At 44.8% G+C, this 24,835-nt stretch overlaps 1 protein-coding gene and 1 long non-coding RNA gene across 6 annotated transcripts in view; one reads left to right on the forward strand and one right to left on the reverse strand.

Annotated features, from left to right (window-relative positions):
* Positions 1-24,835, forward strand: part of TRPM2 (transient receptor potential cation channel subfamily M member 2) — a 419,555-nt gene that overhangs the window by 268,695 nt on the left and 126,025 nt on the right. For all 5 annotated transcript variants that reach the window (XR_011849388.1, XM_072120992.1, XM_072120993.1 and 2 more), the window contains one exon: positions 3,481-3,589. Coding sequence is in view for 4 of the 5 variants with exons in the window: in XM_072120992.1 (XP_071977093.1) it covers positions 3,481-3,589 (109 nt within the window). In the remaining variant the exon portion in view is untranslated. The remainder of the gene's footprint in view (positions 1-3,480; positions 3,590-24,835) is intronic.
* LOC140075302 (uncharacterized) overlaps positions 22,985-24,835 on the reverse strand; it is a 104,659-nt gene continuing 102,808 nt past the window's right edge. The window contains exon 3 of the long non-coding RNA XR_011849389.1: positions 22,985-23,914. This is a non-coding gene — a long non-coding RNA (uncharacterized lncRNA). The remainder of the gene's footprint in view (positions 23,915-24,835) is intronic.

The raw sequence follows: 24,835 nt of genomic DNA on the forward strand, positions 1-24,835 counted from the left end.
GCCATTTCTTCATGTTAGGGAACAAAAAAAAGTCGCAGGGAGCCAGATCAGGTGAATAAGGGGGGTGTGGCAGCAATTCATAACGCAATTCATGCAGTTTGGCGGTGCTTTATCATGGTGAAACAGTACCTTCTTTTTCGCCATATGCAGCGTGTCTCCTTTTTTGTCAAAGCAGTCCAATAACTCACTGTAGTATTGTCCATTGATCATTCTTTCTTTTTCAAAAAAATCCATGAGGATGATGGTGTTCGCATGCCAAAAAATCTTAGCCCTCTTTGGGGCAGATTCACTGGGAGAAATCCATTGTTTTGATTGTTGCTTAGTTTCTGGTGTGTAATGATGAATCCAGGTTTCATCAATGGTGACAACTCGACGCAAAAACTCCTTCGGATCTTGCTTAAATTGCTCCAAACACGGCTTCAAAGTTAACAGCCGCAAGCGCTTGTTGCTCACCGTGAGCAATTGCAGCACCCATCAGGCTGACCATTTTTTCATCGCCAACTTATAATTTAAAATATTAATTGCGGTTCTGGCCGACACACCTATGGCCACTTTGCGCACTTTCGTTTGTCGATCACCAAGTATCATGTTGTGGACTTTTTGAATGATTTCCTCGGTAACCACGTCTGCCAGGCGTCCTGGTCGCCCACGCTTAAATTCGTTGAACTAATATCTAACTGCGGTCATAGGTGGCGAAGTGTCCCCATAAACAGAATCCAACTTTGCTTTTATCTCCTCACATTTTCCCATCCAAAACCAAAAAGCGAATTACTGAACGATACTTCTTTTTCCATCTTAGCAAAAATCACAAAACAGGTTACTCATATGGCTGCCAAATCCAAACTAACCAATAAATCAGTCTGAAATTTGCCGTAATTTGATAACAAATGATGATTACACCAACTTCCCTTAGGAACGCCCTCTGTCGTCAAACACAGGTGCTTATTGAACCGTCCTTGTATTGAGTGAGGGTTTGTTTCGGTTGGGGCGTTGGGTAGAATCTGGATGTGGGTGGGAGATAGTACAAAAAGTTATAATATGCTGTGAATGCTTCTGCCATCTCTTCCATTTTATGAACTGCCCCCATGTGTTTTAATCAAGGGGATGTATGTGGCTGCCTCCCTCTCTCTCCTGGCCCTTGCTACAAGTCTACCAGTCTTATTACCCCATTCATAGAAGGAATGTGCACACAGCAATTTTAGTTTCTGTTGCTTAGCTTCTAACAGTGTGTTTATATCAGAGTGAACCCGGATCTCTTGTCTACTGTATGTGTTGTGGACAGCCGAATAGAATTAATAGTACCTAAGATCAGGGTACTAAATCCGCCAAGCATCGCAGAACTGAAGGTTTTTCTTAACACTGTTTATCTTTTTATATGAAACATAGGGTTTTCCTGTTGATGTGTCCTGGAGAGGGTTTATAACCATATTTAAATCACCAAAGAAAATCAATGAGCCCCTGTCAAATACACACAAACGATCCATGACCCACAACAGTAAACTGGGCTGGCCCGTGTTAGAGCCATATACATTTGCTATCAGGATTATTGTCACTTGAATATCACATTTCAGAAAGAGATATCTGGCTTCCACATCTGACTCAACCTCCTTAACTGTGCATTGTGCATCTTTATGTATGAAGATAGAGACCCCTTTAGATTTAACTAACTATTCATGCAATGATAGAAAGTGGGGTAATATCTGCATTTAATCTTAGGATCTATTCGTTCAGGTGCCAGGGTGTGGTGCTCAGTACAGCGGGGAGTAAGCGAGTGCCTTAGTGGAGAGGGGCCGGTTTGTGGTGTCCAGCGTGCAAGATGGTGTTGACATAGTTCCCTGCTGGCGGGAAGCGCTGCATGTTGAGGGTGATCTGGCTTGGAGTAGGGTAAAGTAATTAGAAATGGGGGTCCCCACAACTGGGTTACCTTTCTGGCATCTGGCTGATCTTCTGGGGTTAAATTTCCTCATAAAAGTGAGGTTGAGAGTCCCTGAAAACTTGACCCGGTGCAGAGCTCGGTCTAAGTGCAGCCATCTCCTGGCATGGCTAGACACTCCCCCCCATAGTATAGTTATAAAACAAGATATAATACAAATATTCTGCACCAAAAATGGATTTATGGTGAAGACTTATTTATAAAAAAAACCTTTTATTAGATCTAAATGTATATATTTCACAAACAAAATAAATTCATATAATCCACAAATCCACAAATAAAATAGAACATATATTCTCCTCCAGTACCTTGTAATTATATTGAAAAAATCATAGAATTCCCTAAAACAAGGGACAGTATGCTGTGCAGCACTGGGTTTAGTCCCTGGGGAATACAGTAAGGAGTTTAAAAGAGAAACAGTATCTCTACTTTAAATTTCAGGATCAGAGCCAACTCTCATCTCAGGCATTTAATCCATTCAATGCCATGGTCAATAGTGACCATGAGAGCCTATGACGAGACTGTAGGATGCCCATGCCTTAATAGGATTACCCATGGCCTCCTATTGGACTTGGGTCCAACGTATTAATTTAACCATTTTGAACCTGACAGAAGATTTTTAAACCATTGTCAAATGTGGTTCCAAACTTCCTATACCTAAGTAATAAATTAAAACATCCGAATAAGATACTGAAGAATATCAAACAAGTATTTATATAAATGAAACTGTCATGTCTCTTTATGTGACTTGTATATTTCAATTTCTTGTTGCCAGGTTTATACTTTATACTGTTAATATAAAACTATTTGTGTATATGTAAAATACTGGCAGTACCCGAGTTACTTACAAGATAGGTTCTTTAGGTTTATACTGAAATTGAATTTGTATGTATGTAAGTCGGAAGTGGTATATTTTATAATTGTAGCTCCAGACAAATTTTTTTTTTGTCCCAGTGACAGTAGAATTTTGAAAATGTTGTGCTGTCATGGGAACAAGAATAATCAATAAAGATTCATTACAGACACCTTACTTCTGATCATTTTAGCATGAGACTAAAGTAAAGCATCTAGAGAACTTTACCAGAGATCAGTCTGTAACTAGGGGTCGTCTATAAGTCAGGTGTCCTTACGTTGGGGACTGCCTGTATGTACTATGATTTTACGCATGTGTATGATTTATCAATATGTATACTTATTTCAATAAAAATTAATGTTCAAAAAAAGCATACTATACACAAGTTTTGCAATATAATTGAAAAGCAATAATCAAAAAGAATCTAAACTATAAAAAAAACAACAATATAAATCTACATACCTGGGACTACCTCATGCAAAATAAACTAATTTATACAATCGCTATTAAAAAAAACTTAAAGAACAAATGTTAGAATGATACTTTTATGGTGACCATGAAACCAACTGAAATAGTTTAATTTGCCTTTTTTATTGTGTCATAAGGATTCTTCGTGTATCTGTACCTGATAATTTAATATACTTATATTATTGTATAAATAATTTATATATATATAATTTATATTTTAATTTAGGAAAGACGAAGAAGAGGTCCAGGTTAAAGCTTTGAAGCTAGAAAACAATGCAGAAGTATCAATTCCTGATGCAACTCCGAATGAAACAATGAAAAACAGAATAGTTCCAAGTTAAGTATCTCTATTACAACAAGGAAACATCTGTCTTTTGATGAATGGACCCATTAGAATTTTAAATTCCTCTTTGGATGTGGGTATTAACTTTTCAAATGCCACTGTCAAAGGTTTGTGTAGTAAAAAGTTATACAATTTTCAAATATAATTTCTGTTTTCCAGATTTCTGGTTTCTGTTCCGCTATATAAAGCTTCTATGTGTACTTCCAGTGGATAAAAAATCTGTCCATGGTTATGTGATGCCACATTGGGAGACAGTTTGTTATACCACACATCTCTGACTACTCTCTGTGATAGGTATATGGGGAAAAAGGGAGAAAAGAAAACAGATAAGGTAGAGCTAGCGCAAGGTTAGCCTTTTTATGGTTATCTTTTTTAGGAGGTGGTTATTTAGGAAACAGAGGTATCAGACCAACCTTCAGGAGTTGTGCTGATCAGGCACAACTCTGGTTTTCGCTTTTACTAAGCATTTTGCTGCAGCCTCGTCCTACACCTGGCATGGCCTTTGGCCCCTGAGGTATATTACACTGAACCAAATGTAGAGTGGTGCGTCGTGTGGCCTACGACGTGTGCACCTTATATACGAACCTAGACATTTAAGCAGGCATTTATTGATGGTGCGCCTTATAATCCGATGCACTTTATAGTCCAAAAATACTGTAAAGTACAATGATTTAAAAATCATGATTATCTTGAAAAAGGAACATTATAATAAATATAACAAATACATTTTCACACATTTATACATGATATGAATTTCATTAAAAGCTAGCATTATATATGCTTATATAAAATGTGTAAAGAGAAATGGTAAAAACAAATATACAAAGCCGCCACCCTAAAAAACATCTTAGCCCCCAGCCAAGTCAGGCAACTAAAAACACACACTGAGAATAAGCCCATTATCAAAAAATGTGGCCAGCGATTATGCCTATGTTGTCATATTATCAGCCATAAGACAACATCTTTTCTATCCAATGTAACACAAGATATTTTTAGTATTGTCACGGGTACTCCCGCGACCCATCTCCCGAGTTGCACCCATGCTCCTTTCCACTGTCCCGGTCCCTCGGCGAGTCACTTGCCTCACCACGATCCTAGACCAGCTCCGGCAGCACGGCTCATGTGACCCCGCATCCTAGGGCGCACACCCCGCCTTCAGTACATTTAAAGGGCGAGTAAGCCGTTAATTGGCTGCCTCTTCCTACACCCCCTGCCAGATCTTTGTGCCTTACTGCCTGAGAGAAAGCTCTACTGCGATTTACCAGCGTTCCTGTATCTCCTGCGTTCCTGTGTCCCTCCATGCTCCTGTGTCTACCCTAGCCCCTCCGTGTTCCTGTGTACTAGTGTTCCTCTGTGCTGCTGTCCTGTGTGCCATGTTCCCATACCCATCAGCTTGTACCTCCTGTTGCTGACCCTGGATTGGCAAAGAATATATTGGAAAATCTTTCAGAAAATTCCGCTGCCGCGTCGGCGAACATTTAGGAGATATCAGAAATGGCCGCGATAAACCTTCATCTATTTAATAGTTTCATCTGAACACCATCTTTACTACTCTGCTGCCCCTAAGTCCACTTACAGCATCAGACCTATATTTTAGTGTACTGACCATACACTATCCCGTTACATCTGGCCACTCTTTTTCCCCTCCTTTTCAATGCCCAGGCTAGAACCTAATTTGTGGTCCAGCCACGCTGAGTTGTGGTACCATTTTTTAATCACACTCATGCCTATGTGACCACCCTTTTCTAATATCGGTGGATCCCCTTCTATCTTTGATCCACCTCCCTTTCTTCTCCGTTCCCTCCCCTGGCGCTCCGCATACTTTCACTATTCTTTTGACTAATTGAGAATTCACAGTGACCGCCTTACCTGTGCTGATGCGTTCTCGCCTAATCACCTGTGTCTGCCTCCGGGACAGGCCCATTCGGCAAGCCTCTGCTGCTGCGCCTCGCGTCTTTCGGTTGCCAGGCGACGCGGCTCGCTCATCCCCCGCCTCTTTCCGGCAGCAGTGCGCTTGACCACGGAGCGCACTGCGCTGGCGCCCTAAGGACGCCATGTTTGTGTAGCCCTCATCCGGCCCACTCATCGCGCGTATGGGCGTCACGTGACCACGGAGATGACGCGTATTTAACGCACTGCACCAACCGGCAACACACGAGCTGCCACAGTGACACACTGTGTCTGAGCGCTCACCCTGGCAGCACCCCGGCGTTCATACCTCCGTGCACCTATTCTGGAGGATGCCGATTCACCCATTGGCCTGCACCTAGACCTTAGGTAAGACACCGTAATTTTTACTTATGATTACTTTGGCTCTCTATTGTTATTAAGGCCACCTAACCTTATCATTCTGTTATCATCACAGACTTTCCTCCGGTGCACCTAAACTGATCCCTCTTGACATGCTGCATATATTTACCTGATACAGTAAGGGTAAGCACCATCTATTGGTCTTACTACACCGATATTTCTGCTTACCTCATTTTATTACCCTGGTGTCTTTTTTTGTTATGTCCCCAATAGGTCCTATTTCCCCTGATGAGCCTATACTCTATAGGCGAAACATGGCATGCAGGGAAAACTGACGTTACTCCACTCAGCACATAGTGTACCTTGGTTTCATGACTTGTACCAAGACTATGTACACAAAAAGGTGCATCTCATGCGGTAAAAAAATAAGCCCCTATAGGTCCACATAAAAAAAAAAAAAATTATAGCCTGTACAATTTGACAATGCACATATTATCTGGATGGCGCCTCCTTTCATTCTATGCCTGGCCGTGTAGTTGGGAGAAATTGGGGATCAAACTTTGTGGAGCTTCTTTTCATTTAATCCATTACAAATGTTTAAATTTTCCACCAAAAAGGAAAAATCTTACAATTTGTAGACCGCACCTCCATTTTGTTTTAACCTCTATAAAACACCTAAAGGGTTAACAAACTTCTTAAAAGGGCTTTTTCGTACATTGAGGGGTTGTTTCCATAATGGGGTAATTTACGAGACTATTATTTAGGCCTCTCGCAGTCAATTAAAAGTTGATCGGGTCCATCTAAATACAGGTTTTGAGGATTTTCCCAAAAAATTGATAAATGGCACCTAAATTCTTAGCCTCATAATATTCTAGAAAAATATGTGGAATCTTAAAAAACCATGCCAACATAAAGCAGACATTTAGGAAATGTAAGCTATGAATTTATTTGGGTGCAATGACTATCTGCATCGAAAGTAGAGATTTTAGAACTTTGAAATTAAAGAATTTTATACATTTTTGGCCAAATTCCGTTTTTTTTTTTCATAACTAAACACAAAAGATAGAATTCAAATCTTTAAACTAATTTAAAGTACAATGTGTAACGAGAGAACAATCTCAAAAAATGGGACTGTGTCCTAAAGGCCAAAATAGGCTGGGTCCAGTAGGGGTTAATTACTTATAAATGTACCTGTTGTTTGTTATTTATCACTACTAGACTAAGGATTTACTTTTTCATTGATTCATTAATCAATTTTACTATATAAATTCATTATCTATTGTAAGAAATTTGTTAGGGCTTCACCCTGCCAGAGAACAAACAAAGTAATTTTGTAACCTTACTTGCATGTGGCTCTCACACAGACAGGCCATGTGTCTTCAGGTAGAGAGAGAGAATTGCCCATATGACTTTCCTTAAAGTGTAACCGTCATAATGAGCACAAAAAAACCCTAAAATACATAATTCTGCTCCAGGTGTCCCTGGAAATCATTCCTCAAAGTATATAGCCTTTTGGTCCTCATTTAGTACCTCTTTTGTCCCATAGTAACCATGGTTTCTAGCGATCAAAAAAACTACAATCAGCAGGAAGGAGGAGCGGGACCTGCCTCCTGTCCCCTCATCACAAGCGCATGGTGCTGACTAGAGATGAGCGAACATACTCGTCCGAGCTTGATGCTCGTTCGAGCATTAGCGTACTCGAAACTGCTCGTTGCTCGGACGAATACTTCGCCCGCTCGAGAAAATGGCAGCTCCCGCCGTTTTGCTTTTTGGCGGCCAGAAACAGAGCCAATCACAAGCCAGGAGACTCTGCACTCCACCCAGCATGACGTGGTACCCTTACACGTCGATAGTAGTGGTTGGCTGGCCAGATCAGGTGACCCTGGGATAGACTAGCCGCTGCCCGCGCTGCTCGAATCATTCTGTGTCTGAATGCCGCTAGGGAGAGAGCTGCTGCTGGTCAGGGAAAGCGTTAGGGTGTTCTATAAGAATAGTGTTAGGCAGGAGTGATTCAACAAGAACCCAACAGCCCTTCTTAGGGCTACAATAACGTTATACTTTTTTTTTTGTTTGTTTGCTTGTGGCTGGGCTTGCTGGCACTAGTAGTGCAGCTAGTACCATATTGTGAGGAATTTGCAGGGGGACTTGCTACCGTTGTGTTTAGCTCTTAGTGACACACATATCCACCTCAAACACCAAAGTGGGAAAATTTATTAGGGGTTTGATTTCAATTAGGCACAGTCTGCCATTTACTTTTTATTTTACGTTTATTTTTTCATAACTCAGCGTCATCTCATCAGTGTGCTTTCATACTTGGCTAGAAAATAGCCATAGGAGAATCCAAACGGCTTACTTACGCCTACAGTAGCGTTATATATATTTGATTTCTGGTTGATCTGCTGGTGGCTGTCCTTGCTGCAGTGCATCTACTAGCAAATTGTGAGCAATTTGTAGTGAGAGTTGCGACCGCTGTGTTTAGCGCTTAGTGACGCACATATCCATCGCAAAGACCGAAGTGGGAAAATTTATTAGGGGTTGGATGTCAATTAGGCACAGTCTGCCATTTCCTTTTTTATTTTACGTTTATTTTTTTAATAACTCAGCGTCATCTCATCTGGCATAGCAGTGTGCTTTCATACTTGGCTAGAAAATAGCCATAAAAGAATCCAAACGGCTTACTTACGCCTACAGTAGCGTTATATATATTTGATTTCTGGTTGATCTGCTGGTGGCTGTCCTTGCTGCAGTGCATCTACTAGCAAATTGTGAGCAATTTGTAGTGAGACTTGTGACCGCTGTGTTTAGCGCTTAGTGACGCACATATCCATCGCAAAGACCGAAGTGGGAAAATTTATTAGGGGTTGGATTTCAATTAGGCACAGTCTGCCATTTCCTTTTTATTTTACGTTTATTTTTTCATAACTCAGCGTCATCTCATCTGGCATAGCAGTGTGCTTTCATACTTGGCTAGAAAATAGCCATAGCAATAGGATAGCATTGTTTGGTTTTAAAAACTAAAAAACACAAAAAAAAACTAAAAAACACAAAAAAACACAAAAAAAAATTAAAAGTTATAACTTTCATTTTCAAAATGTTTAACCCGAGGGCTAGGGGTAGAGGACGAGGGCGGGGACGTGGGCGTCCAACTACTGCAGGAATCAGAGGCCGTGGTCCTGGGCGGGGTGAGACACCACCTGCTGATGAGGGAGCAGGGGGACGCCGCAGAGCTACACTCCCTAGGTTCATGTCTCAAGTTACTGGGACTCGTGGTAGAGCACTGTTGAGGCCAGAACAGTGCGAACTGGTGATGTCGTGGCTTCTAGCCATTTGTCCACCAGTCAGTCTTCGACGCAGTCCACCCATGTCACCGAAATCAGCACTCCTCCAGCTCCTCCACCTCAGCCTTCTTCCCCCCAGTCTGCCCCCTCCCAGGAAAATTTGGCATATGAACCGGCATACTCTGAGGAACTGTTTTCTGGACCCTTCCCACAGTCACAAACCACTTGTCCGGTTGCTGCTGAGATCTTTTCCGATGCCCAGGTTTTCCACCGGTCGCAGTCTGTGGGTGATGATGACATTGTAAAGAGGTGTCAGACGATGAGGAGACACGGCTGCCAGACAGTGGTGAAGTTGTTGTCAGGGCAGGAAGTCCGAGGGGGGAGCAGACTGAGGGATCGGAGGATGATGAGGTGACAGACCCAAGCTGGGTTGAGAGGCCGGGTGAACACAGTGCTTCTGAGACGGAGGCGAGTCCTCGACGAGAACAGGTTGGAAGAGGCAGTGGTGGGGCCAGACGGAGAGGCAGGGCCAGAGCTGGTGCATCAGCGCCAAATGTTTGACGCTGTTGCGAGGGCTAGATTTTCGGAAGTCTGGAGGTTCTTTAAAGAAACACCGGATGACCGAAGGATTGTGGTGTGCAACCAGTGCCAAATAGGATCAGCAGGGGTTCCACCACTACCAGCTTAACCACCACCAGTATGCGCAGGCATATGAATGCTAAACACCCCATTCAATGGAACCAAGGCCATTCACCTCCGGCCAGGCACACCACTGCTCCTTCCCCTGTGTCACCTGCTGCCTCTGCTAGTCAGCCCCCTGCCCAGGACCCCGGCCCAAACACCTCCCGTGTGAAAACCACACCTTCGCTTCCACAATCCTCCACAGCATCCACCAATGTCTCCATGCGCAACGTTCAGCTCTCCATACCCCAGACGCTGGAGCGCAAGAGGAAGTACAGTGCAACCCACCCACACAACCAAGCCCTCAAAGTCCACATCTCCAAACTGCTTAGCCTGGAGATGCTGCCCTGTAGGCTGGTAGAGACCGAGGCCTTTCGCAACCTCATGGCAGCAGCCGCCCCTCGGTATTCGGTCCCCAGCCACCACTACTTTTCCAGATGTGCCGTCCCAGCCCTGCACCAGCACGTGTCAGACAACATCATCCGTGCCCTGACCAACGCCGTTTCTGACAAGGTCCACCTGACCACGGACACGTGGACGAGTGCTGCTGGGTAGGGCCACTATATATCGCTGATGGCACATTGGGTTAACTTGGTGGAGGCTGGGACCGAGTCTGACCCTGTGGCTGGTCATATACTGCCGACGCCGTTGATTGTGGGGCCTACCTCGGCCCAGGTCTCTCAGGCCTACTATGCCTCCTCCTCCTCCCACCCCTCCTCCACCTCCTCCTCCGAATTACCATCTCTGGGCATGGCGCCATCAGTCGGTAGCTCTAGTCACAGCAGCAGTGCCGTCGCTAAGCGACAGCAGACGGTGCTCAAACTGCTGAGCCTAGGCGATAAAAGGCACACCGCCCAAGAGCTATTACAGGGCATCACGGCGCAGACTGATCTGTGGCTTGCACCGTTGAACCTGAAGCCAGGCATGGTAGTGTGTGACAACGGCCGTAACCTGGTGGCGGCTCTGCAACTCGGCAGACTGATACATGTGCCATGCCTGGCCCATGTGTTAAATCTCATAGTTCAGCGGTTCCTCAAGACATACCCCAATCTGTCTGATTTGCTCACGAAGGTGCGCCACATCTGTGCGCATTTAAGGAAGTCCAGCACAGATGCTGCCACTCTCAGGGCAGCGCAGTGCTGCCTCCAACTGCCCGCGAGGTGGAATTCAACATTAACCATGTTATCCAGAGTTTACCAGCAGCGCACAGCGATTGTAGACTGCCAGATGCCAACTTCCACCAGAACTGGTAGTCAGGTCAGTCAGCTTTCTCAAGTCTACAATGAGGAGTGGACGTGGATGTCTGATATCTGTCAGGTGCTGAGTAACTTTGAGGAGTCAACACAGATGGTCAGTGGCGATGCCGCCATCATCAGCCTCACCATCCCGCTGCTTGGCCTGTCGAAAAACTCTCTGGTTAGCATGAAGTCAGAAGCTTTGCGCTCGTCACAAGAGACGGGGAAAGAAGATTCCCTTCTTGATAGCCAAAGCATCCTCAGGTATGTTTCTCAGCGCATATCAGAGGAGGTGAAGGAGGATGAGGAGGAAGAGGAGGAGAATGTTTGCGAGACAGAAGAGGGGAGCATTGCTCAGTCCTTCACTTGTTCAGCGTGTATGGGCAGAAGAAGAGGAGTTGGAAGAGGAGGAAATGGACAGTCAGGCCAGTGAGGGGAGTGAATTTTTGCGCGTTGGGACTCATACTGTTGCCCATAATTTTGGCATAATGGTGCGATTAAGCAGCCTCAGAGGCATCCATGCATGCTGCCCCTGCTGTTTCCTGTCCATTTCCGTGGTGCTTCCATCATTTTCTGAGGTTTCAAGGTGTTTGGCCAAGCTTCCCTGTGCAGAGCCTTGGTCCCCTTGAAAAATGCTCGAGTCTCCCATTGACTTCAATGGGGTTCTTATTCGAGACGAGCACTCGAGCATCGGCAAAAGTTTGTCTCGAATAACAAGCACCCGAGCATTTTAGTGCTCGCTCATCTATAGTTAGAACCCATTATCATATATTTGCAATTAATACACTTGCAACATGGGAAACAGCCTTTTCTCAGCTGTCCCAATATTCACGTCTGTCTGCTTATTCTGAATGGTCCGACGTCTGCCCTAACCAGTCGGTCCCTGATCGTCTGGGCATTCCTGTAAGCCATCAAAGGTGGGTTATGAAATTCAGGCACATTTACATTGCTTCCTGTCAATTTGGTCCAATGTTTCCTGATTATTCTAGCAATTGTGAGACACTGAAGGGGTTAACTGTGGATGGGCGGTATGTTTCCCCTAGGTTTTCCTATTATGCAAGGCCTGAGTGCTGAGGTTGTGTTGTCCAGCACCTTGGACACAGGTGATGGGAGCAGCCTAATCAGTCTGCATAAAGTGGCTGAGCAGTGCTCAGAATGTTGTCTCTCTCTGGAAGGAGGCTGGAGAGCACACAGCCCTGACCTCTGTGCCTGGAGCAGCCAAGTGATTTTGTATAGTGGTGAGTTAGTGGAATACTTGTATAGTTAGCACCCTGACGGGTAGGATTTTTGTTTGTTTAATGCCTGAATGTGAAGGCCGTTTATTTTGTTTCTGCTGCAATAAACGCAGGCGAGACCTGTTTTGGACTGTACCTTGGTGTCACTGTCTTGAACTGCATCACAGCACCCCGCTACCACGGTCTCTACTGGGCCAAATCCCCACATATGGTGGAGGATGCGGGCAGTTCAAAAAAGACACACACCTGAAAGGCTCGCTACATCCTGCAACATTGCATGGCCTGGGTGAAAGCAGCAGGAGGAGAGGTCCCGCCAGCAGCAGGAAGAGTACCAGGCTAATCGGCAGCTGCAGCAAGCCATGCTCCAGCAGCAGGAGGAGAGGTCCCGCCAGCAGCAGGAAGAGGCCCAGGCTAATCGGCAGCTGCAGCAAGCCATGTTCCGGCAGCAGGAGGAGAGGTCCCGCCAGCAGCAGGAAGAGTCCCGAGCCATGTTCCAGCTGATGATGGAAAAGTTTTCCGGCATTATGGCAGCACCGCAAGCAACGGCTACTGAGGGGTCCCATACTGGTTTGCAAGGGTATCCGGTTGTCCAGCATTCCGCACGGGCTGCAGTGCAGAAGGCCTTGCAAAAGATGACGGCGACGGACGATGTGGAGGCGTATCTCACTGTGTTCGAGCGAGTAGCAGAGCGAGAGGAGTTACCAGCTGAGCAGTGGGCAGATGTCCTGGCACCGTTCCTGACAGGCGAATCGCAGAAGGCCTACTTCGACCTGAGTGAAACAGAAGCCCGTGAGTACCCCCAGCTAAAGGCAGAGATTCTGGCTCGTCTTGGGGTCACCATACAAGTTCGTTCCATCCGGGTCCACCAGTGGGCATACTCAGAAAAACTACCCCCACGCTCCCAAATGCATGACCTGATCCATCTTGTCCGGAAGTGGCTACAACCAGAGGACTGCACCCCAGCACAGATGGTCGAGAGAGTGGTTCTTGACAAGTTCACCCGTTCTCTGCCCTCTCGGCTCCAGCGATGGGTTGGACAGGCCGGTCCCACAAATGCTGAGGAACTCGTGTCCCTAGTAGAGAGATATCGGGCTACAGAGGATCTTCTACTTATCTCTCCCACACGAAGCAGTGCCAGTGACAAGGCCACTAAACCATCTGGTAAGACTGCTACTGCAGAAAAGAGGAAACAGGTCAGGTTGGGAGGGGGTTCATTGGGGGGCTCGGATACACAGAAACCCAACGAGGCCCGTGACAGAGATCACAGTCGTATCCTGTGCTGGCGATGCCATGAAATGGGCCATATTGCTGCCAACTGTCCCCTGTCAGTGGAGCCAATGGACTGCAACCGAGTGTCACTGTTTGCCCGGCCGGTTCTGGCAGCCGAGTCGGTCATGGATGCAGTGTGTATGATCACAATCGGGGGTCACACGGTGGAAGCCTTGCTAGACTCCGGGAGTCTGGTCACCCTGGTGCGGGGAACTTTGGTTGATCCTGGTCGAGGGCCACCAGGAGGTGGCCAACATGCCGGACCTTGAGATTTCCCGTGAAAATTTTGGGGCTGCACAGCTACAGGACCCTACCTTGTTTAAAGCACGGGAGAATGTTAAGGTGATAAATGGGGTACTCCAAATACCAGGGGCTGACAAAATTTACCCCCGAATGGTGATTGTTGGGGAACTGTTGTACAGGGTTGACCAGGTACGGGGAGAGGAGGTTGAGCAACTTGTAGTACCCCAAACTCACCGTAGGCTGGTGCTAGATTTGGCACATAAACATGTGCTGGGAGGGCACTTAGGTGCTGAGAAGACCCGAGAGAGGATCCTGCAGAGATTTTTCTGGCCCGGGGTGTGGGAGGAGGTAAACCGGTATTGTAGCTCCTGCCCTGAGTGCCAACTTACTGCCCCGGTGTCCCACTTCAGGAGTCCTCTGGTACCGTTACCAATCATAGAGGTGCCGTTTGAACGGGTTGCAATGGATTTGGTTGGCCCCATAGTCAAATCCACAAGGGGGCACCAGTACATCCTAGTTATCCTGGACTACGCTACGCGGTATCCAGAGGCAATCCCGTTAAGGAACACCTCCTCCAAAAACATTGCTAGGGAACTGTTCCAGGTATTCTCCCGTACAGGCCTCCCCAAGGAAATCTTGACTGACCAGGGAACCCCATTCATGTCTAGAGTAATGAAGGAGATGTGTAAATTACTCCAGGTTAAACAGCTCCGCACCTCTGTATATCATCCTCAGACAGATGGCCTGGTCGAGAGGTTTAACAAGACCTTGAAGGGGATGCTAAAGAGGGTGGTCAGCAAAGATGGGAAGGACTGGGATTGTTTGTTGCCTTATTTGATGTTTGCCATACGTGAAGTTCCCCAGTCCTCCACGGGTTTCTCACCCTTTGAGCTGTTATATGGCCGTTCCCCACGTGGGCTTTTGGATGTAGCTAAGGAGACCTGGGAACAGGAGAGGACCCCCCACCGTAGTGTGATTGAACACGTCTCCCTTATGCAGGACCGCATAGCGGCGGTAATGCCCCTTGTAAAGGAGCACATGACAAGGGCACAAGAGGCCCAGTCTAGGGACTACAATAGATCAGCCAGACTCAGGACCTTTAACCCAGGCGACAGAGTGCTAGTTCTGGTGCCCACCATTGAGAGTAAGTTCTTGGCAAAATGGCAAGGACCATATGAGGTCATGGAGAAAGTGGGGGAGGTAAACTACAAGGTATCTCAGCCGGGGAGGAGGAAACCCGAACAGATATACCACGTGAAACTCCTAAAGCCATGGAGGGAAAGAGAGTCCCTGATGGCCGTGGGAGTAGAAAAAGAGTCTGTCCCCAAGAAGGTGACACCGGAGGTAGGTGTACCCGATGCCAAGGTGCCTGAAGTACGGATCTCGGAGTCCCTCTCCAGGGCCCAGATTCAGGAAGCGAAGGAGTTTGTGCTCCGAAACGTTGATGTGTTCTCTAAGTTACCGGGACGTACTTCAGTCATCAAGCATGACATCATAACCGAACCCCACATCCGGGTACACCAAAAACCCTACCGGGTCCCTGAAGCGCGCCGGCTTGCCATATCCGAAGAAGTCAGGCAGATGTTAGACCTGGGGGTTATCGAGGAGTCTAAAAGTGACTGGTTGAGTCCTATTGTGTTGATTCCCAAACCTGATGGTTCCCTACGGTTCTGCAATGATATTAGGAAGTTGAACGAGGTGTCCAAATTTGATTCTTATCCTATGCCCAGAGTTGACGAGTTGATAGAACGACTTGGACAGGCTAGGTTCTTCTCCACCCTTGACCTGACGAAAGGGTATTGGCAGGTACCCCTTACTGACAGGGCCAAAGAGAAGACCGCTTTTGTTACTCCTAATGGGCTTTTTCAGTACATGGTACTCCCCTTTGGGCTACATGGGGCTCCCGCCACATTCCAGAGGTTAATGGATCTTGTGCTAAAACCTCACCGGAGATATGCCTCGGCCTACCTGGATGACATCATAGTCTATAGTAACGATTGGGAGAGTCATCTAGCCAAGGTACAAGCAGTGGTAGACTCTCTGAGGGCAGCAGGGTTGACAGCGAACCCCCAAAAATGTGCACTTGGTCTGGAAGAGGCCCGTTACCTGGGGTACCGTATTGGGCGAGGTGTCATCAAACCCCAAGTAAATAAAGTGGAGGCGATACAGCAGTGGCCACGACCTATGAGCAAGAAGCAAGTGAGGGCTTTCCTAGGCATAGTGGGCTATTATCGCCGATTTATCCCCGATTTTGCAACAATAGCGGCACCCCTGACTGACCTGACCAAGGGTAGCAGGTCGGTAATGGTAAAGTGGAGTGAAGAGGCTGAGGGGGCGTTTCAGCGACTTAAGACGGTTTTGTGCGAGGGACCGGTACTGATCACCCCTAACTTCACCAAGACCTTTATTGTGCAGACTGACGCTTCTGACGTGGGCTTAGGGGCTGTCCTGTCCCAAGTAGTGGAGGGTGAGGAACATCCTGTGACATTCCTGAGCCGCAAGCTCACACCCCCTGAGAAGAACTACAGTATAGTTGAGAGGGAGTGCTTGGCGATAAAATGGGCTCTGGAATCCCTGAGGTATTACTTGATAGGGCGACAGTTTACACTAGTGACCAATCACTCTCCCCTCACCTGGATGAGTCAGGCCAAAGAGAGGAACGCCAGGGTCACAAGGTGGTTCCTAATGTTGCAGAATTTCAAATTCACGGTAGAACATCGAGCAGGAAAGCTGCATGGGAATGCCGATGCCCTGTCTCGTACCCACTGTCTGATGGCCAAAAGTGTTCGCCCCCACAGGGTCAAACAGAGGGGGAGGGTATGCGAGACACTGAAGGGGTTAACTGTGGATGGGCGGTATGTTTCCCCTAGGTTTTCCTATTATGCAAGGCCTGAGTGCTGAGGTTGTGTTGTCCAGCACCTTGGACACAGGTGATGGGAGCAGCCTGCAGTCTGCATAAAGTGGCTGAGCAGTGCTCAGAATGTTGTCTCTCTCTGGAAGGAGGCTGGAGAGCACACAGCCCTGACCTCTGTGCCTGGAGCAGCCAAGTGATTTTGTATAGTGGTGAGTTAGTGGAATACTTGTATAGTTAGCACCCTGAAGGGTAGGATTTTTGTTTGTTTAATGCCTGAATGTGAAGGCCGTTTATTTTGTTTCTGCTGCAATAAACGCAGGCGAGACCTGTTTTGGACTGTACCTTGGTGTCACTGTCTTGAACTGCATCACAGCACCCCGCTACCACGGTCTCTACTGGGCCAAATCCCCACACAATGTTGTGACTTTGTGAGTTGAATGTCGTAACAAAAGGTATACGGTCATGTTTCTTTGTGATATTGTGTGAGGATAATTGTTCCAATTTGTCTTTCTCATTCACTTTTTGTAAATTCTTGTTAATGATCTGTTTGGGATATCCACATTGTTTAACCCCTTAATGACCGCCCTATCGGGAATCTACGTCGGTCATTAAGGGTACTTCTTCTGACGTGACGCCTTTCTACGGCGCCGCGTCAGAAGAGGATTTCGGGACATCGGGTCAGTATAGTGCCGGTGTCGGACTGTGATATCACAGCCCAGACCCGGCACTAACACCCGGGATTGGAAAAACTCTGATCCCGGGTGTTTAACCCCTTACACGCCGCGGTCAAGCATGACGGCGGCGTGCAAGTGTGTCCCCTGTGGATCAGACCCCCCCGGTGTGCTTACTGGGGGATCCGATCCCTCCTGCCGCTGCCCCGGGTCCCGACGAGTGACCCGAGGCTGTCGGCTCCTCTTCTCGCCGGGTCCTGCCTTCATGTATTGCACTATACACTGCAATACAAGTGTATTGCAGTGTAGAGGCTTGAACAAGTGATCGGATGATCGCTTGTTCAAGCCAAAAGGTGGAAAATATGTGAAAGTAAAAAAAAAAAAAAGATTAAATCATTTTATAATAATAATTAAATAAATAAAATAAAGTCCCATAATCTCCCCAGTTACACATATAATGCAAATACAGTATATAAAACACACGAAAAATGTACATATTTGGTATCACCGCGTCCATATTAATCTGTACAATAAATCTAAATCAATATTGAACACGCTCGGTGAACGATGAAAAAAAAAAAAAAAAAAAACCAAAAACCTCCCATAATATACAATTTTTCATCAAACACCATCACAAAAAATGTTCTAAAAAGTGATCAAAAAAAGTTACGTTCCCTAATATGATACGACTGAAAAGAACAACTCTTTTCGCAAAAAATAAGCCTTCAACCAGGTCTCACAACATAAAAATACAGAAGTTATGGACCTAAAAAGTTGTCAATAGTAAAAACAATGCGATATTCTCCAATATTGGTTTTGCTCAGGAAAATTGAGCAAAGATAATAAAAACTATATAAATGAGGTATCACCGCAATCGTAGTGAACCAGAGAATAAAGATAAAATATTATTTTTACATTACGAGAGCGGGGGAAAAAAAATGCTAAAAATTCAAAATAAAAATTAATGATTTTGTTTGTGTCCCGCTTGAAATAGTTAATAAAATCTCAGAATAAGCTATAGAACCCCTAAATGAATTATCTATACATTGTATCTCATTCCGTAAAAAATAAGCCTCATATGTTTGCATTACCAAAAAAAAAAAAAAAATGTATATAGATGTATATAGATGTGACAATACAAATCTGCAGTGAATGGCGCCTCCATTCATTCTATACTTGGCCGTGCGCCTGTACAGAGGTTTACCACCACATATGGGGTATCAGTACACTCGGGAGGAATTGGGAATCAAATGTTGCAGTGCATTTCATCATTTAAATTTATTCAGTTTGGCCTAAATGAATGTATTTTCCAAAAAAATTCCATAGTTTCTAAATCGCAGCTCCATATTGTTTTAACCCATGTGAAACACTTAAAGGGTTAATAGACTTAATAGAAGTTGTTTTACATACGTTGAGGGGTGAAGTTTCTATAGTGGGGTAATTTATGGGGTTTTACTATTATTTAGGCCTTACAAAGTCACTTGGAAGCTGAGTTTTCCCACAAAATGTGAGTTTTGGCAATTTTCATGAAAATGAGAAAAATCGCACCTAAAGTTCTGCACCTCATAACATACTAGAAAAGTGAGAGGATGCATAAAATATCATCCCAACATAAAGCAGACATTCCGTAAATGTAATTTATCAAGCTTTTTGGGTAGTTTTACTTTCTGTCTGGAAAGCAGAGCATTTCAAACTTGGAAAATGAAGAATTTTTACAAACTTTTGCCAAATTTTCACTTTTTTTTCAGAATGAATCGCAAAACGTATCACTTAAATTTTATAACTAACATGAAGTACAATGAGAAAACATTCTCAAAATCACCGGGATATGTTAAAGCGTTCCAAAGTTATAACCAATTATCGTGAGACATGTCAGATTTGAAAAATCGAGTCTGGTCATTGAGCTGAAAACTAGTGTCGGTGATAAGGGGTTAAATTTATTGGCCATAGTTGTTAGATTTGTTTGGAGTTGAGGGTTCACGATTTATTTTTTTAACCCGAAGAAGTTGGCTGTACGGTAGAGAATTAATGGTTGACCGTGGGTGACTGCTCTCGTATCGAACTAATGTGTTCTTGTCAGTTGGTTTGGAGTAGACGTCAGTCTCTATATGTTCACCAAGAATTGAAACAGAAACGTCTAGGAACTGTGATACAGTTTCAGATGTGACTACCGTAAATTTGATGGTCTCGTCAATTGTGTTCAAATAGTTGTGGAATGAGTACCAGTCCATAGGAGGAAGACATCATCTATAAACCTCCACCACCTCAGGCAATGTCTGAATAGTGGGGAGGGATAGATGACGTCTTCCTCCAGCACACTCATAACAATGTTCGCATAAGTAGGGGCCATGTTGGCCCCCATTGCGACCCCCATTCTTTCTAAATAAAAATCGTCACCAAAAAGAAAATAATTGTTTTTAAGGACAAATTCAAGTAGGATTAAAATAAAATCCTGTGTTTTTAGAGAAAATGTTGTAGTAGTAATCATTTTTCTCACTGCTTCTAGGCCTCTTTGATGATCAATTGAGGTGTAAAGGGAGACCACATCAAATACCAGCAGAATTTTCTGAGTGGGGGAGAAATGCACATCGTTCAGTTAATGAAATCTGATGTGTCGTGTATATATGAATGTCCTGTAGTGGCTAGGTCCCTAAGAGCTCAGTCAAGAAATGTGGCAATATTGGAAAAGATAGAACCTGTGCCAGAGACAATTGGCCTCGCTGTTGGATTTAACAAATTCTTGTGGATCTTAGGTAAGATATATAATACAGGGGTGATTGGATTATCAACATGTAAAAAATTATACATATCTGTATTGATAATGTTATTATTTAACGCTTCATCCAAAATACATTTTATTTTTTTAGCAAGTGAGAATTTAAGATCTACCTGAATTCTCTGATAAACATTTTCATCAGACAATTGCCTCCTGATTTCCATTAAATATGAGCTGGTATCCATGACGACGACAGCAGCGCCTTTGTCCGCCGACTTGACAGTGATGTCACCGCCACGGGCCAGCTAATTTCACCACTTGTCCAATTAAGGTGATCCAATGACAAATCCCGTGTTGTTGTTATGTAACGTCATTAAGTCATTTTTGACAGCTGTAAAAAAAAAGCCTCAATATGAGGCGCCTCCACATCTGGATTAAAATTACTTTTATTCCATAACTGGAATTGGCTTAAGCACAATTCCGATGTGTTCCTAACCCCCTCAAAAGTGTGCAATTGAAAATGTTGTTTCAGTTTGATTGTACGTATAAACCTCTGCAAGTCAACCTCGATTTGGAACCAGTCAGGATATGAGGAAATACAATATGACTACCCCTTAGATAATACAGAAATTTGATCTTTAGTTAAATCTTTAGAGGAAATATTTACCACTAATTCAGTCAATTTCTTTTTCTCAACGCCATCTTGGGGGCTGGCAGGTCCAAATTGGGAGTTGTAGAATTTTCTGGCTCTGTGATGTTTGCGGCCTCCTCGTCTTGTCTTGATTTGTTTGGAGTCTTCGTAGTCCCGGGTGACCCTAAAAAAGTAGCCGACTGTTTCTTGTTCTGTTTGATGTGTGTCCCAGCTGTGGCTTTGTTGTTGGACATCTTGCCTCTGTATTTGTTCCCCTCTTTCTGTTTTGGTTGAGGCTTGGTCAGTACAATAGAGCACTTTATGTACTATTTTGCACAACTTAATTTGCAATGCATGTACCCTTACATACAGGGGAGTGGGACATGTAAATTGCCATAATTTTAATCTGTTATCACCTGATATATAATTGTATGTATACCATTATCATTAATTGTTGACTTTTTGTATAAAAATTGTATATTTTTACCACGAATATGTAAATTTGGTGGGTCATGTGACCATTTGAATGTGTATATACACTCACCGGCCACTTTATTAGGTACACCATGCTAGTAACGGGTTGGACCCCCTTTTGCCTTCAGAACTGCCTCATTTCTTCGTGGCATAGATTCAACAAGGTGCTGGAAGCATTCCTCAGAGATTTTGGTCCATATTGACATGATGGCATCACACAGTTGCCGCAGATTTGTCGGCTGCACATCCATGATGCGAATCTCCCGTTCCACCACATCCCAAAGATGCTCTATTGGATTGAGATCTGGTGACTGTGGAGGCCATTTGAGCACAGTGAACTCATTGTCATGTTCAAGAAACCAGTCTGAGATGATTCCAGCTTTATGACATGGCGCATTATCCTGCTGAAAGTAGCCATCAGATGTTGTGTACATTGTTGTCATAAAGGGATGGACATGGTCAGCAACAGGTAGGCTGTGGCGTTGAAACCATGCTCAATTGGTACCAAGGGGCCCAAAGAGTGCCAAGAAAATATTCCCCACACCATGACACCACCACCACCAGCCTGAACCTTTGATACAAGGCAGGATGGATCCATTCTTTCATGTTGTTGACGCCAAATTCTGACCCTACCATCCGAATGTCGCAGCAGAAATCGAGACTCATCAGACCAGGCAACGTTTTTCCAATCTTCTACTGTCCAATTTCGATGAGCTTGTGAAAATTGTAGCCTCAGTTTCCTGTTCTTAGCTGAAAGGAGTGGCACTCGGTGTGGTCTTCTGCTGCTGTAGCCCATCTGCCTCAAAGTTCGACGTACTGTGCATTCAGAGATGCTCTTCTGCCTACCTTGGTTGTAACGGGTGGCGATTTGAGTCACTGTTGCCTTTCTATCAGCTCGAACCAGTCTGCCCATTCTCCTCTGACCTCTGGCATCAACAAGGCATTTCCGCCCACAGAACTGCCGCTCACTGGATGTTTTTTCTTTTTCGGACCATTCTCTGTAAACCCTAGAGATGGTTGTGCGTGAAAATCCCAGTAGATCAGCAGTTTCTGAAATACTCAGACCAGCCCTTCTGGCACCAACAACCATGCCACGTTCAAAGGCACTCAAATCACCTTTCTTCCCCATACTGATGTTCGGTTTGAACTGCAGGAGATTGTCTTGACCATGTCTACATACCTAAATGCACTGAGTTGCCGCCATGTGATTGGCTGATTAGAAATTAAGTGTTAACGAGCAGTTGGACAGGTGTACCTAATAAAGTGGCCGGTGAGTGTATATCCACCATGTTCACTGTAAAAACTGCTTGAAAAGGGCTCTTTTGAGCCGAAACGTTGCTGTAATTGCTCCCTATGGAATAAAATAAGAATCACCTTTTTTCACACAACTGGAGTACTGCCCGCTTTTTGGATATCTATCTATCCATCTCATTTCTATCTATCTCATATCTATCTCATATTTATCTATCTACAACATCCCCCAGCGGGGCCTAGCCTTTTCTTGGGGCATGGAGGCAGCCGGGATAGCAGATAGCGGAGTGGCTGTCGGTTGCGGCCTAGGCACGCTAGGGTCACGTTGCTTGGAATGGGGCCCGCAGGTCTCCAGCGGGTGGTGTGTGCAAGAAATTAGATGAAGGAGAGGCTGATGTACTAGTCCTCCCTGGGGCAACCCCTTAGTGTCTGTAGTATAAGTCCCTGGATGATAGATGGGGGAACCCTTGATGGTGACAGCCGTAGCAGGGACCAGATGGAGGCAACATTGTGCAAAAGTAACTTATAGATCTTTATTCAAGCTAACAGAAGGCAATGCGCTAAACAATTCTGTACAGAGGCCGGATTACTGGGAAGGATCCGGAATACTGGAAGTGCTCATGGAGAGTGAACCACAGGAGTTTGGTCACCAGCCTGGTTGCAGATGCAGGCTGGGATGTAGCGGTGTCCAATGCTGGAAGCTGCAGCTTTGTCCTGGGTCTTCTGTGTGTCTGTGCTAGTGGTGAACTGACACTGCAAGCTCTATAGTGAGAACGGAGGCCTAGGAAGCCTGTAGTAAGAGCGTGTGCTCTGAGGTCTCTCTGGACAGGAAGAGACAAGGTCTCTTTCCAGCAATCTCTCTTACCAGAGGTTTTGTTACTCCCTCTGGTCAGGTGGTGGTTCACTCTCCATTCACACTCCAGTTTACAATGAACCATGTGATTGGACAATAACAATATGCAGTAAAATTAACCCGTGCCTATCTAGGCAGAATCCACCACTGCATAATTACCTCTAGATGTACTGAATGGTACAAGGGGCTTATTCGGAACCACTCCTCTGCCCATGCATTTGCAGGGGTGTTGCATTTCTATCTATCTCTCTCATATTTATGTATCTATATCTATATCTATCTATCTATCCCTTTTCTATCATCTATCTCATATCTATCTCCTATCTAAGTAAAACTTCAGCACCTGAGGGGACAGTTTGCAGACTTAGAGGTTCTCTCCTGCCACTTCCTTGTGTGAGGGGGGGAGGGGGGCTGCAGTTTCTGTCTGTGTGGATTATTTGTTTATACACAAGTTTAGGGAAAGCTGAGGGAGAGATAAGTGTAGGTGCTTGGTTACTACATTAGTTAGGGCTTCTGGCAGCACATGACTGCTGGAGCACTGAGCCATGAGGTGAACAGCTGATTGCAGGGAAATAAATGGGGGCATGTCTCCTGCTCCGTAGTCTCTGCTCCTTTCTGAAGATTGAATGTCCATAGCAACAGCTATCTGAGCAGTCACTGACATCTAGGGGGAAGCCTGCAGAATACAAGAGAAAGGAGCAAGATTCAGGTAACTAATCCAATTGCAAAAGGGCTTAAAATTACCTGCCCTACAACATATCAAAAGTTTTTTGAAATTACACTTTAAATACCTTCCTTCTGATCACCTAATTAATTAGGCAGCAGATGAGTCTCTGGACTGCTACTTCACATATGAGAGGAACCTTGGAGAAATATACCTCCCCTCCACAACCTGTCCTGCACAGGTATCAGACTACATATCAGTTCTACATTACTGAAAACCCTAGGGCAAAAGGTCTTATGTATATGCTCACTTTGTAACATATGTCTGCATGTATATATCTGTATATGTTTTTACCATTTCTCCATATACATTTTATATAAGCATATGAGGGGAATCACTGAAGAGCGTGCTTCATAAGGTGTCCCAAACTACACTTATTTCTTAAAGGGCTCACTGACATAGTTCATTAGGGAATACAAATTAACTTTTATTAGATTCCAGATAAAAATATTTCAAAAAAAAAGGTCCCCCCCCAAAATTTACAAAAGACAAGGTTAAAACCTAAGTAGGTAGTACAGGCTTCATGCAGTTCCGTACTCAGTGGGTAATAGCATATATTCACCAACTGTTCACTTTATATGTGGGACTCAAATAGCGTTCCACATAAATTTAGAGCTGTGTAGTTTTAGCTATCAAGGTTAGAGGATAATTCTCCTAAGCTATATCTACCCAAAAAATTAATAATAGAGTCAGTATAGGGTTCTGTGTCACTGTGCATGTGCCCGTTTTTGGTTGTTTTTTTCACATCTACACACTCAGAAACTCCTATCCAAGCGTTTACTGACTTAATGCTATATTTGTGTAGCTGATTAGGGCAAAAGTCAGTAAACGCTTGGATAAGAGTTTGAGTGTGTAGATGTGAAAAAAACAACC

The sequence above is a fragment of the Engystomops pustulosus genome, chromosome 8 (assembly GCF_040894005.1).
Source record: "Engystomops pustulosus chromosome 8, aEngPut4.maternal, whole genome shotgun sequence".
Classification (NCBI taxonomy): Eukaryota; Metazoa; Chordata; class Amphibia; order Anura; family Leptodactylidae; genus Engystomops; species Engystomops pustulosus.